The following is a 15441-nucleotide window of genomic DNA, read 5'->3' on the forward strand; positions in this document are numbered from 1 at the left end:
ATTAGTTAAACCATATTCAGCCCGACTTTTAAATGAAGATCAACTTTTGGAATTCATCCTTCAACATAAACTCGAAGCGGGAAAGTATATCAAACCTTTATATACAGCATATTTAAAACAAATGAATAGAATACATCCAGAATTAATGAAAGGAGGAATGAAATCCAAAATCAAAGCAGATAAAATTAAACCACTTACAACACCAAAACCTCCAACGACAGTAGTACCTCCTCCTTCAGTTAATCCTTCATCATTCACTTTATTATATCCATTTCAAACATTAAAGAAGCAAAAAGATTTTAAAAAGGATTTCAAGATATTAAATAAACCAATTGACCCAAAAATTCAACCGTTAAAGGAAAAATTTAGTCGCCCTTCATTTGCACTATATCCATATTCATACGAAATCGATCATCTGGAATATTCAAAAGGAAACGTTACTTATTTATTTGCCATTAACATTAACACCAGATATTTATATTGCATTCCGGTGAAAGGGAAAACAGAACAGGAAACAAGAAGAGCTATACAATACTTACTAGATCATGAAAGAGTAGATAATATAAGGGGTGATGGTGATAAAGGATTTCAGGCAGCTATGGCTCATTATTTCCCACAAATTAATTTTTACTTTTCATCCTCTCCATATACGTTTCATAATAAAATAGTTGATGTGGTAATGAGAACTCTTAGAGATGCGTTAGGGGTTAACGGTCAGATATACTGGGATGGAAATCATGACTCCATCATACAGCAGTTAGTATATTATTACAATAATACATGGCATAGAACTATAAACATGAAACCAGTGGAAATGAAAAATGATATTTCAAAAGAATGGGAATATATTAGAAAGCAAATGGAAAGGTTAAATGATGTTAAACGTGAACAAATTAATTCGGGGCTCATGAATTTTAAACAAGGGAATAAAGTTTTAATTCATCTCGATTATGGAAAAACTGATAAATCAATGACAAAAAGAAGACGAAGATTTGACACAATAGCTGAATTTGTTAGATATATTAACGGCAATGCATTAGTTGAAGTTGACAATAAATTAATAGAAATTCCGATTTATTTTATTACTCCATTATATTTAAATAATATTTAATTTTTTTATTTCGTAAGAAAATGAGTGACAACAAAGCAGTCAAGAGTCCAGACAATGAATATAAAAAGAAACTAAACAGAATTAAATCAAAAATATGCTATTACAAAAAGAAGTCGCAATGCAGTGGGGTTGAAAATGATAAAGAAATAATCGAAAAATTAGAAACTTACCGTTCAATCATTAAACTGAGTGAAGCAAAAATAAAAGAATTTAATAGAATAAATAAATTGATTGGAAGAGATGAATTTAATAAAGATGAATTTTTAAACTCAATCCAAATTTAATTTTTATTCCTCTTCGACAACGTCTCTCTTTCCATCATTACTGCATAACCACATTTTCTCAATTTTAGTGGTTTGTTATTTTTAACATGTTCTTGCATCATTTTTATCATTTCCTCCCTTGTTATGATTCGTGGTAAATTTTGAGCTTGTGGGGTATTCATTTATGATAAAAATAAAAATTTGTTATCACTTATTTTATCGTTAATGTTTTTAGGTTATTCAATAATTAATTATTTTTGAATAACTGGGAAATAAATTTACGTCAAATATGCAATTTATAAAATCTTATGTCGACAGGCTACGTAGCACAGTGGTCTAAGGTGGTGTTATGGGGGGTTAGGGTCTGTGGTTCGAACCGCGACGGCGCCGTATTTTCTTATTTTCTTTGTTTGTCTTGTTTGTCGTGAATAAAAAGTGTCATAAAAGTGCTCTATCTTCCACGGGAATAAATAAAAAATTTACTTTATTTCTTCTTTATTTCTTCTTTATTTCTTTGTTCCCGTGGAAGAAGGGTTTTGCTGTTTTTCTCAGCCGAAATCAATGATTTTTTCATTTTTGGAATCCTTAGCGAATGAGGAATCTTTTCTCTCGTGGAAGCTTTGAACAAAAATATATTTTAGGTGAAAAAACAGGTGAAATCTCACCTCTTCACCTAAACATTATTTTTGGATCATTTACGCTCATTACGAAGAAATCATGACAAAACATTTACGATGAAGAAATCATGACAAATCATTTACGCTCATGTTTGACAAAGAATATACATTCATTACGATGAAGAAGTCATGACAAAGAAACGATGAATGATCATGACAAAACATTAACGTAAACATTAACGTAAACATTAACGTAACCATTAACGTAACCATTTATTTCTGCAGTTCATCCATTACTTCATTACCTAATTAATTACAGACATAAAATATATTTAGTTCATTCATTGAACTCTATACCATGCGTAAACTGTCATAAATGGCGGCATGTAATCTTTACTTTGTCCCGTTGTTTGTGTATATCCTGAAACGCGATGTGTATGGTTTCCTCCTCCCTCAGTGTTACTCCAGTAACAATCTATAGCAAACTTAACGTTGTCTTTAACATCATATCCTTTACCTTTTATCATTGCTGACCAATCCCAATATCTATGCTTATGCCAACCCGCTTGAGATGTACTTAAATCTATGTAGTGACTATGTGCAGGTAAATTTTCACCTGAAATCGTTTTACTTCCTCCTGTTTCCTTTGAAGAGTTTGCACAATACAAAAACCTGTCAACTATTTGTTCCCACGTACCGAAACCCAGAACTGTTGCTGGATTTGTTGAGTTCATTGACGTATAAATAGAGCCTATAGGATATAATGTTTGAAGTATTTCTGTCTTTAATGTTTGAAGCTCTTTTTTGTCTGCTTTCTTGTCATATAAATCTTGAGCAGTGAATTTAATATTATGTTCATCCTTCATGACATAAACATCTTTACATCTAATGTTTCTCATCGTCGTTATGTCGTCAGCCGATGTTAAACCTTGTGGAAAGTTAGGAGGTTTACAATATAATACATCCCCACCAGTTTCTTCAACCGTTCCTTCAATACTTTCTATAGCAACAGTTGTAAAACTTGTATGTGTATGGTTCTTATCTGCCTTCTTCTCTAACTCATTGTTAACATAAGTTTTATCTGCTTTAAGGTCTAAACATTCTGAAACCCATCCTGTATCAGCTTTAGTTTTAAGAATCTTCGATGTCCGTTCATGATACCATTCAACCCTTTCTATAATTTCATTATCTTTTTCATTAACATATTCCTTATCTGCCTTCTTCATTAATTCACTAGCCACAAGTCCCTTATCTGCTTTCTTCATTATGTCATTTAGGAAACCTTTTATGAATTCCTCATTTAAATTAAATCTTCCAATCTTCAAAACTTTAGGAAATGCATTTAATGCGTAATATCTTTGTTCTTCTGGTGGAATTGATGTTATATCATCCGTTATTCCTTTAATTTTTGAATTCATAAATAAAATTTCTTTTATATTTGATATCACTGCACCACCTTTGCAAACGAATTCGAAATGGTCATTTTTCAATACTATCTCCAAATCTCCATATTTCAACATTTGCGTTTGTTCTGCCGTCTTTGAATTATATGCATATATGGCGTATGTAATGGTCTGTGCCTTAAGTTGTTGTGGTTGCTGTTGTTTAATCATTTATTATGATTTAAAAATAAATATTTAATCCGTTATCTCATCACCTATTTTTTCTATTTGAAATTGCCATAATATTTCATTCATGAATTCTAAATCACAATCAAATAGGTCGGTTATCTAAATTTAATATTTGATAAATCTTTTGAATGAAGAATAAATGAATTCCCAGATAATTGAAACGGATATGATAAAGAAAATATGTTTAAGTTGATGGATAAAATGTTTTGTATTGATGGGTAAGAGTTAGGGTCTAATGTTTGATGTGAAAATCTCATTGGGGTATTAACTTTATCACATTTGATTAAAATGAAATTGGAACCAGTGTCAGAATACAAAACATCCCCAACATCTTTTTCAAAATTTAATATCCCCAACAATGAACGAAGATGAGGAGTACAAAATTTAATTTTCAGCGGAAATTTAATAAGGTTATTTATTTCATCAAGTTCAAAAAGTTTATCAGGTTTTGATTTAAAATTTTCTTCATACCATACGATAAATGATTCATTTAAATAACTTAAAATCATGTTAATATCCCATTTCGTTATCACATTATTTATATACATATCATATGTTTTTTCAAGGTCATCTTTAATAAATGATATATAATCTGAAGGGTCTAAAAGAATGGGATTAAATTTACCACTCACAGAAACGAGAGTAACATTATAAATTCCACTAACTGTTAAATTTAATTCACAGCTATTATTCGAAATAATATTGATAATTGACATTTTTTATTACGATTAAAAATATGGTAAAGCGTTATTTTCCAGTGATAAATAAAACTAGAATAAGATTACCTCAAGAATTCATAAATTCAACGAATAAGAAATTCATTCATGTTATAAATTTTAGTGTTTTCAGAAAATATGAGTCAATGTCATATTCATCATCGGGTTATATTTCACTTCATTCAAATTTAGTTCAATCAAACCCATATAATGACCATTTCATAAGATTTTCAGATGGTATTAAAAATGCAATTGATAGATTAAAATATGAACAGATTGACAATATCGAATTTTTGGAATTTTGGTTTAAATATCCTGATGGAAAAAAGATTGAAGTTAAAGATAAAGCTGATACTATAACAAAAACAATTACAATGACCGATCCAGATAGTGGGGAACAAAAAGAAATAAAACAAACGATAGAAACTGGTGAAAGGTCAATTATTATTGATTATGATTCAAAGGATTATTATTCAATAATGTTAATGCTTGAATATTAAATGGCCTTAACAAAGAATTTTTCAAGTGATATTTTATATTCATCAACTATTTTATTATAAATATCATTATATGTTAAATGAAGTTCAGTTGTTGTTCCGTTCTTTGATATCTTAATTGTGCTAATATCCTTTATAGGATTTATTTTTGCAACTGTTCCGCAGCATGAAACCTCATCATCTATGAAAAATTGAATCTTAACGTCTGAATCTTGAACATCACAAAGAATGGCGATAATGTGAATTAATGATTCATAAGGTAAAATAATTAAACCGGATTGATCAATTAAATTTATTATTGAATCATAATTATTAATTATTATATCACGGTAAATTTTCATTAATTCTGAATTAATGTCTATTTTATATGGCGTATTGCGACTGTAATCGTAGATTCCTGAGTTCTCGATGTTTGATGAAAGAGGTGGGGGGTATGTTGGATAAGTGGGAATTTCAACAGGTTCTTTACCGGGTTCAGATAAAATGATTGGGTCTTCATTCTCCTCATTCTTTGGTAAGTCACGAGTTAATAAATTTGGTTGAGTTGCTGACTTTGTTAATTCAGGGCTAACATTAACTTTAACATTTTGAATAATTCGTGATTTATCATCATTTACGTTATAACCAACCGTAATCTCTGCTTTTGCGTTTGTGTTCTTTTGACTTGTGAAACGTCTTCTCATTTATAATTGAATAAAAAAAGAAAAATATATTTAAAGTTTTATTTAGTTGTTACGGTAATATCCCAAGGTTCATCATTGTTTGCTTATACTTTCTTTGTAACTGCACCAATTATGTTATTGATATTGCTTTGAGTTTCTTCCAGTCTTATTTTATCATTTACAATATCTTTAATCATTTCATTACATGCATTCTTAAAACCATCTGATTTTTCTAATTTACGTCTATCACTTTCTTTAATTAAATCAAAGTTATAACCTTGTTGAGAATAAAGTGGTTTCTTTATCAATTCCTTGAACGCTTCTGAAAGTGAAGATGAAGAAATTCTTGCCACTTGAATTGGTTTAAATTCTGCTTTCATTGCTTCTTTCTGTTCATTGAACACTGGATCGAATAAAGCAACTTTAAAGAATTTCTTAGCTGGAATTTCAGGTCTCAAATTTGTATATTGACCATCAAACTGATTAACATATCGTGGTAATCCATCCGGTCCCTCTTCAATAGCATTTAATTCTTCATTGAAATAAGAATATGGATTATGACGGTATGAATTAATTGGACCATTTTCACCTTCTCCAATGTATTGTTTAACAGCTTTTCCATTTTCATCAAATTGCATAGGATAACGTTCATTATATGCTTTACGTTTAGGATAATCAGATATAGTTAATTTATACCCATTTATGACTTTAATATTACCTTGACCATCAGTAACGAAAACTTCATTTATACCATCAGGTTTTCCATTTGGACCCGTAATGTCTGCTTCGTGTGCTTCCCAATTTGGACCATGACGTTTGGCATATGCTTGAGCTTCTGGTAATGTTAAAACGTTTCTCATTTGTTTAACATCTTTTGAAGACCAGCAACAATGTGGACTAATTCTTTCATTCCGTCTGGAACTTTCATAGTTCTATTATATGCACCCTTTTTGTTTGTCCCTTGTTTTAATGGAACCTGTAGAAGATTTGCTATTTCTGTCATGTTTAATTATAAATAAAAAATAAAAATTAATTATAAAAAGTTAATCAAATTTAACACTTCCTTTATTTAAATCAACTATTATTTTTCCATGTTCACCTAATTGCTGATATTGTGTGTAAAGTTCATTAATGCTCATTGGTAAATTCACTTGATAAAGCATAACGTTCAACTGTTGACGACTAAACCCACTGAAAATGAAAAGGGTGGATTTGATTTAATGTTTGTGCTTAATGCTTTGAAGTATTGAACAGCCATGAAGAATGAACACTGAATGTGTCGACATTGAGTTAATAACTGATTAAAATATGATTTCTCATTTGTTATTAGTTTTGATTTCACTGCATCATCTAGAAAAATGAGTGAATGCAAAAATTCTCTATCAAAATTTGAAATAGAAAGTGTTTCAAATAATTCATCCCGTTGTTTATCAATAATTTTATCCTCTAATCCTTGCTTCTTGATTGTATTATATAATTCTTTATACATTAAAAAGTTTTTTAAATAATCTTCTGCTTCTTCTTGTGATAAATAAATAATTGGAATTTTGATTAAATGCTTTAAAGATTCAAATGTATTATCTGAAGGTGAACCTGAACGGTTGATATAAATTAACACATGTGAATGGGGGAAGTGTTAGCAATAATGATAATTTGTTTTAATATCGTTAATGTTTTACCTTTATTTTGTTTACCAATTGCTGCAGTGATTGAATTTAAGTAACATTCAGAATATGGAATTTTCATTAATTTTTCCTTAGATAGAGCATTTCTATTATCACTCAATGCTTCATTAATCATATCATCTACGTATGTATTATATACTCCCGCTAATTCTTCATAAGGGGTGAATGAATTTAAATCCATTTAATCAAAAATAAATTTATAATTTTATACATTTCTATTCATCAATATTTCATCATATGAACTTCTATACTGCGGTGGTGTACCTGTTGGATGATATTTCAAACCTTCATCCGGTGTCCATGTCCAATATGTAGTCCTAGTAAACCAAACCTGAGGAGGATTTGTCACTTTTGAACAGTAAGTGTCATTTTCACCCTGAATGATTGGATAAGCTTTCACTTGTACTGTAACTTGTGAGTTGAAAGTTTCTAATCCATCAAAGAATATACCCGCTCCATCACGTTGAACTGGAATAGTGCATAAGAATGAAGTTTGGTCTTTCCATGTTCTAGCTAATGGCGTGCCATTATCATCATTCAGTGGTCTAGTTAATGAGTCCTCGTATTCTTCCGTGCATTCATTCACTCCATCTAAATCAGAAGCTTGAAGCATACGTGTAAAGAATATGTCACCCACTGTGGTCATCGCTTGATCGGGGAAGTTTCTGGAATCTATAGTGACCTGAAGACCTCGAAGCATTGGATTTTCTAAAACTGTTCTTTGCATTGCATTCTTCGGAAATGCTAACACAACATCTGTAACATTATGAAGAGCGTATGAGAAATCTGAGCTGATACCTTCAGGAGTGATGCAACCTCCATTTAGTGAACGAACGTCAATATGTTGAGCTGGAATCATGAATGGATCTTCCTTACTGAATAAACGTGGTATTGCTTTAACTGATTCTTCAATTAAACCGTATCCTGGTGTAATGCATTTATCCTCTAAAACTTCCATCTTTGTGCATGAAATAATAACGTCATCAACTGTTGCGTCAGCAGATGTAGCGGCTAAGCTTGTAATTAATTTGGCAGGAAGTCCGATTTGTTGGAATTTGCGATCATATTTATAAACATGATTCATAATCTTTTCATAATTTTCATCAGTTATCTTTTCATAAACGTAATTTTGTAAATCAGCAACTCTTAACGGGTCAACCTGACAAAATACTAAAGTATCCCTGAAAACATAATATTTAAGAATGATTTCACCAAATGATTTAGGATAATCATCGAACGCCTGAAATGCTAACAAATCATTTACCGGAATAATCATATCAAAAGTGATATCAACTTCTTCATTTGCTTTCTTGAAAACTTCTGAAGGGTCAATATATTTACCACATACTGAGTTATCATATTTTTGAACATTATTATATAACGAATGAACAAACTTTTTAACTTTCCTTTCTGATTTTGGTTTATATGTTGCAAATGCGAAAGATTCACGGGCGCAATCCATCTGAAGATAACCGGCATCACCTCTTTCGGTTTCTACTTCTAATTGTTTAAAGCTTTGATTTGATGATTTGTAACCAACGAATAAACGCATGCATTTAAAAGCGGCATCACATGTGAAAGCTTTATTTGAAACTAGAGTTGCTTTAACTTTGCGTTTAATATATGTGTCACCTAATTGGTTCACATCATGAGCCGGATTTGTAATTCTTAAATGAGTTTGTTTATCATCAAAATATGGAGCATCAGAGTCATAGCATGAACTTTCAAGTTCTCTATAATATCTTCTACCGTCATTCTTTGCGAATATTTCATTTATCTTTTCGAATGAATGAAACACATTTCCATTAATCGGTTTGTGTTTGGCACTAAATAGTTAGTCGTCATTTATTAATAAATAAAAAATCAAAATTAAAAGATGAAAATGAATTTTTAATTTTAATGAAATAATCAACTATGGCTGCAGGATTCTTTAAGAAACTGTGGGATAAAGTAAAAAGAGGAGCGCATAAAGTTTGGGAAACAATGAAGAAAGGAGCAAATTGGATATTTAAGAATAAAGAAGCAATTAGTGACGTTGCTGAATCAATAACGCCAAAAGCTGCCCCAATAAGAGAAATTTTAAATAAAGGAGAAAAAGTTTATCAAAGACTACAACCGATACTAAGATAAAAATAATATTTATTTATTTTTCCACTATCCACCCCTATTTTATTAAGTATTCCTTCAGCAATTCCACCAATTGCGTTACCTGCTTGTGCTCCCATCGCCGGATTACCTGCTTTTGTACCTAATACTCCACCTATGATAGTTCCTGCCGTTTTCGCTACTGGTGCCAAAAAGTTTGCAACGGGTTTAATAATTTTTATGAACCCAACCTGCAGCTTTCTTAATTCCATCCCATAATTTTTTAAAGAATCCTGCCGCCATTTCTGATTTAATATTAATTAAAAAATATATTTCATCACTTATATTCTAATTTTTATTTAATGATAAATGAAACCATTTTAAAAATAAATGAAACAAAGGAGGAAGAAATAAATGAAAGTGAAAATGTTCAACAAAAAATAAACGTTGTTAAACCAATTACTGAAATAAAAATTTTTTCATCTGTTGAAGAATTTAATGACTATTATGCTAATAATAAAAAATTATTTGAAGAATTGACAACGTGTAAATTGAATAAAATGTTTAAAGTTGATGGATTCAAAATTTCAAAAATAAAAGGAGTGGTTAGTTTGAAATCTATTCCTCAATCAAGAATCACCTCATTAATGAAAATAGATGATTTAACAAAAAGAATAGAAGAGATTGAAGAAAGAATAAATCAAATAATTGATATAAATCATGACTCGTTGAGCCCGGGTCCTTAAAGCCCATCACTGAGTTCAAGGTTATATTCATCAAATATTTCATTATTAAATGCAACTTCTGCTAGTTTATTTATTTTTTCAATACGATCATTTGAAAGTCTATCGTTTAATTTTTTCTGAAGTTTTTCATTTTCTAGTTCTGAAACTTTATTTGGATGATATTTAAACCCGTTAAATTCTTTTTCCTCAGTTTTGATCATTAATTTACAAAGAACTTTTGTGGTTGGAATTCGTTTAAACCATTTATCATTAATATTTGTTATAAATTCAATATTCGGAATTAATTCCCAAATTTTTGCATTTTCAATTAATTTATTATCAAATGCAAAAGCAATAGGTTTAATATTAAACTTACCTTTATAATATAAACTTTCTACATAATCATCGAAATAAACATCTACTTGTTTAACATTTTCAAGAATTGGTGAAAGAACATCCATTAATTGATTGACGGTTACGAATCTTGATCCACTCATTTATCATTAAATAAAAAAATAAATTATTCAAAAAATGTAAGACATGAATTTTTAAAATTTATTTTTATTCATGAAAATAATTATTTCTAATTTCTTTTACTCTCTCGTACATACTAGATTTAAAGAATTCAGAACTTTTACCATAATCTCCTAAATGTTTTCTTATCCCTAACGTGTGCCAGTTATTATATGAAACTGAATAAACTTTATCTTTATCTTTACACCTTTCATCACTTCCAATATATTTATATTTCAATTTTGATTTATTGGTTTCATATTCATTAGCGTTTAATAATTCACAGTCTTCCTTTTTAAATAAATGTTTATGTATTCAGGATTTAATACTCTACGTTTATATCTCCTAACTTAGTTTAAAGGTTTTTCTACAAAATTTAGGAATTCCATCCTCTTTAATGTCATCAATGATTTCCATTTCATTATTTTCAATTTCTTCTTCTCGTTTATGAGGTCTTTGATTATGACTCCATTGATTCCATGAAATTAAATATTCTTTATCATTATATTTATACCTCATTAGCTTATTTTGGCTTTCATATTCATTTAATAATTCACAATCTTCATTTTTAAATTGAAGTTTAACCCATTCAGGATTTAAACAATGTTTAATTAATCGCGGAATATCTGACATCATCTATATATATAGCTTCTTTTATAAAAGATGAAAAAATAAATTATTTTAAAATTAATGTTAATTTTTTTAATGTGTTTATAAATTATATTTTAATGCATCGTCTATATATAGATGTAACAAAAAAAGTCACTAAACCCTTTCACATATACTACTAATCTAGTATGTACGAGAGAGTAAAAGAAATTAGAAATAATTATTTTCATGAATAAAAGATTCACTACCATAATGAAATAAAAAATAAAAATTTTTTTAAAAATAAACTTTAAAAATTCATGTCTTACATTTTTGAATAATTTATTTTTTTAATTCGTAAGAAATGAGTGAATCTAAATTCGTGACTGTGAATCAATTAATGGATAAACTTTCACCAATTCTCACCCAGGTTAAACAAGTAGACGTTTATTTTGATGATTACATACAAAGTTTATTTATAAAGGTAAGTTTAATATTAAACCTATTGCTTTTGCATTTGATGGTAAATTAATCGAAAATTCAAAAATTTGGGAATTAATTCCGGATATTGAATTTATAACAAATATTAAGGATAAATGGTTTAAACAACAAAACCACCTCACTAAAGTTCTTTGTAGATTAATGATTAAACTGAGGAAAAAGAATTTAACAGGTTTAAATATCATCCATGTAAAATTTTAGAACTTGGTAACGAAAAACTTCAGAAAAATTAAACGCAAGACTATCAAAAGATAAAGTTGAAAGAGTAAATAAACTCGCTAAAGGTAATGGTAATGATGAAGATGAATTTGATGAGTTCAACATTGAACTTTAAGAAACTAATGATTATTTGAATTTATGAAATCAATTATTTGATTCATTCTTTCTTCAATCTCTTCTATTCTTTTTGTTAAATCATCTATTTTCATTAATGAGGTGATTCTTGATTGAGGAATAGATTTCAAACTAACCACTCCTTTTATTTTTGAAATTTTGAATCCATCAACTTTAAACATTTTATTCAATTTACACGTTGTCAATTCTTCAAATAATTTTTATATTAGCATAATAGTCATTAAATTCTTCAACAGATGAAAATTTTATTTCAGTAATTGGTTTAACAACGTTTATTTTTTGTTGAACATTTTCACTTTCATTTATTTCTTCCTCCTCTGTTTCATTTATTTTTAAAATCGGTTTCATTTATCATTAAATAAAAATTAGAATATAAGTGATGAAATATATTTTTTAATTAATATTAAATCAGAAATGGCGGCAGGATTCTTTAAAAAATTATGGGATGGAATTAAGAAAGCTGCGGGTTGGGTTCATAAAAAGATTATTAAACCCGTTGCAAACTTTTTGGCACCAGTAGCGAAAACGGCAGGAACTATCATAGGTGGAGTATTAGGTACTAAAGCAGGTAATCCGGCGATGGGAGCACAAGCAGGTAACGCAATTGGTGGAATAGCTGAAGGAATACTTAATAAAATAGGAGGTAGATAGTGGAAAATAAAATGAGATCCTATGATCATCTCGCCCTTAGCGGCTTAAAATTATTTTTATCTTAGTATCGGTTGTAGTCTTTGATAAACTTTTTCTCCTTTATTTAAAACTTCTCTTATTGGGGCAGCTTTTGGTGTTATTGATTCAGCAACGTCACTAATTGCTTCTTTATTCTTAAATATCCAATTTGCCCCTTCTTCAATGTTTCCCAAACTTTACTCGCTCCTCTTTTTACTTATCCCACAGTTTCTTAAATATACCTGCAGCCATAGTTGATTATTTCATTAAAATTAAAAATTCATTTTCATCTTTTAATTTTGATTTTTTATTTATTAATAAATGACGACTAACTATTTGGTGCCAAACACTAAACCGATTAATGGAAATGTGTTTCATTCATTCGAAAAGATAAATGAAATATTCGCAAAGAATGACGGTAGAAGATATTATAGAGAACTTGAAAGTTCATGCTATGACTCTGATGCTCCATATTTTGATGATAAACAAACTCATTTAAGAATTACAAATCCGGCTCATGATGTGAACCAATTAGGTGACACATATATTAAACGCAAAGTTAAAGCAACTCTAGTTTCAAATAAAGCTTTCACATGTGATGCCGCTTTTAAATGCATGCGTTTATTCGTTGGTTACAAATCATCAAATCAAAGCTTTAAACAATTAGAAGTAGAAACCGAAAGAGGTGATGCCGGTTATCTTCAGATGGATTGCGCCCGTGAATCTTTCGCATTTGCAACATATAAACCAAAATCAGAAAGGAAAGTTAAAAAGTTTGTTCATTCGTTATATAATAATGTTCAAAAATATGATAACTCAGTATGTGGTAAATATATTGACCCTTCAGAAGTTTTCAAGAAAGCAAATGAAGAAGTTGATGTCACTTTTGATATGATTATTCCGGTAAATGATTTGTTAGCATTTCAGGCGTTCGATGATTATCCTAAATCATTTGGTGATATCATTCTTAAATATTATGTTTTCAGGGATACTTTAGTATTTTGTCAGGTTGACCCGTTAAGAGTTGCTGATTTACAAAATTACGTTTATGAAAAGATAACTGATGAAAATTATGAAAAGATTATGAATCATGTTTATAAATATGATCGCAAATTCCAACAAATCGGACTTCCTGCCAAATTAATTACAAGCTTAGCCGCTACATCTGCTGACGCAACAGTTGATGACGTTATTATTTCATGCACAAAGATGGAAGTTTTAGAGGATAAATGCATTACACCAGGATACGGTTTAATTGAAGAATCAGTTAAAGCAATACCACGTTTATTCAGTAAGGAAGATCCATTCATGATTCCAGCTCAACATATTGACGTTCGTTCACTAAATGGAGGTTGCATCACTCCTGAAGGTATTAGCTCAGATTTCTCATACGCTCTTCATAATGTTACAGATGTTGTGTTAGCATTTCCGAAGAATGCAATGCAAAGAACAGTTTTAGAAAATCCAATGCTTCGAGGTCTTCAGGTCACTATAGATTCCAGAAACTTCCCCGATCAAGCGATGACCACAGTGGTGACATATTCTTTACACGTATGCTTCAAGCTTCTGATTTAGATGGAGTGAATGAATGCACAGAAGAATACGAGGACTCATTAACTAGACCACTGAATGCAGATGATGGCACGCCATTAGCTAGAACATGGAAAGACCAAACTTCATTCTTATGCACTATTCCAGTTCAACGTGATGGAGCGGGTATATTCTTTGATGGATTAGAAACTTTCAACTCACAAGTTACAGTACAAGTGAAAGCTTATCCAATCATTCAGGGTGAAAATGACACTTACTGTTCAAAGGTGACAAATCCTCCTCAGGTTTGGTTTACTAGGACTACATATTGGACATGGACACCGGATGAAGGTTTGAAATATCATCCAACAGGTACACCACCACAGTATAGAAGTTCATATGATGAAATATTGATGAATAGAAATGTTTAAAATTATAAATTTATTTTTGATTAAATGGATTTAAATTCATCACTCCTTATGAAGAATTAGCAGGAGTATATAATACATACATAGATGATATGATTAATGAAGCATTGAGTGATAATAGAAATGCTCTATCTAAGGAAAAATTAATGAAAATTCCATATTCTGAATGTTACTTAAATTCAATCACTGCAGCAATTGGTAAACAAAATAAAGGTAAAACATTAACGATATTAAAACAAATTATCATTATTGCTAACACTTCCCCCTATTCACATGTGTTAATTTATATCAACCGTTCAGGTTCACCTTCAGATGATACATTTGAATCTTTAAAGCATTTAATCAAAATTCCAATTATTTATTTATCACAAGAAGAAGCAGAAGATTATTTAAAAAACTTTTTAATGTATAAAGAATTATATAATACAATAAGAGAGCAAGGATTAGAGGATAAAATTATGATAAACAACGGGATGAATTATTTGAAACACTTTCTTTTCAAATTTTGATGAAGAGAATTTTTGCATTCACTCATTTTTCTAGATGATGCAGTGAAATCAAAACTAATAACAAATGAGAAATCATATTTTAATCAGTTATTAACTCAATGTCGACACATTCAGTGTTCATTCTTCATGGCTGTTCAATACTTCAAAGCATTAAGCACAAACATTAAATCAAATCTTCACCCTTTTCATTTTCAGTGGGTTTAGTCGTCAACAGTTGAACGTTATGCTTTATCAAGTGAATTTACCAATGAGCATTAATGAACTTTACACACAATATCAGCAATTAGGTGAACATGGAAAAATAATAGTTGATTTAAATAAAGGAGTGTTAAATTTGATTAACTTTTTATAATTAAT

At 29.7% G+C, this 15441-nt stretch overlaps 3 protein-coding genes and 1 pseudogene across 4 annotated transcripts, besides 2 other annotated features; 3 read left to right on the forward strand and 1 right to left on the reverse strand.

Moving 5' to 3' along the window:
* Positions 1 to 7963: part of a mobile genetic element that runs on past the window's edge.
* On the forward strand, positions 146 to 1061 carry TVAGG3_0972510 (integrase core domain containing protein family; the record flags this gene model as incomplete). The annotated part of the gene is made up of 1 exon (XM_051253727.1): positions 146 to 1061. A coding segment is annotated over one exon (916 nt), but the record flags the coding sequence as incomplete, so codon positions are not given.
* On the reverse strand, positions 2333 to 2857 carry TVAGG3_0972520 (phage tail repeat-like family; the record flags this gene model as incomplete). The annotated part of the gene is made up of 1 exon (XM_051253728.1): positions 2333 to 2857. The coding sequence occupies one exon, from the start codon at positions 2855 to 2857 to the stop codon at positions 2333 to 2335; it is 525 nt and encodes a 174-aa protein (XP_051079302.1).
* A 1133-nt stretch (positions 7964 to 9096) lies between the features above and the next one.
* Positions 9097 to 9312, forward strand: TVAGG3_0972530 (uncharacterized protein; the record flags this gene model as incomplete). Its single annotated transcript, XM_051253729.1, has 1 exon — positions 9097 to 9312. One exon carries the CDS (start codon positions 9097 to 9099, stop codon positions 9310 to 9312), a length of 216 nt encoding a protein of 71 aa, XP_051079303.1.
* Positions 9313 to 12938: 3626 nt separating this feature from the next.
* Positions 12939 to 14578, forward strand: TVAGG3_0972540 (annotated as a pseudogene). The gene has a single exon. A coding segment is annotated over exon 1 (1640 nt).
* Positions 14579 to 14727: 149 nt separating this feature from the next.
* Positions 14728 to 15441: part of a mobile genetic element that runs on past the window's edge.

Source organism: Trichomonas vaginalis, chromosome I (genome assembly GCF_026262505.1).
Source record: "Trichomonas vaginalis G3 chromosome I, whole genome shotgun sequence".
In the NCBI taxonomy this organism is placed as follows: Eukaryota; Parabasalia; order Trichomonadida; family Trichomonadidae; genus Trichomonas; species Trichomonas vaginalis.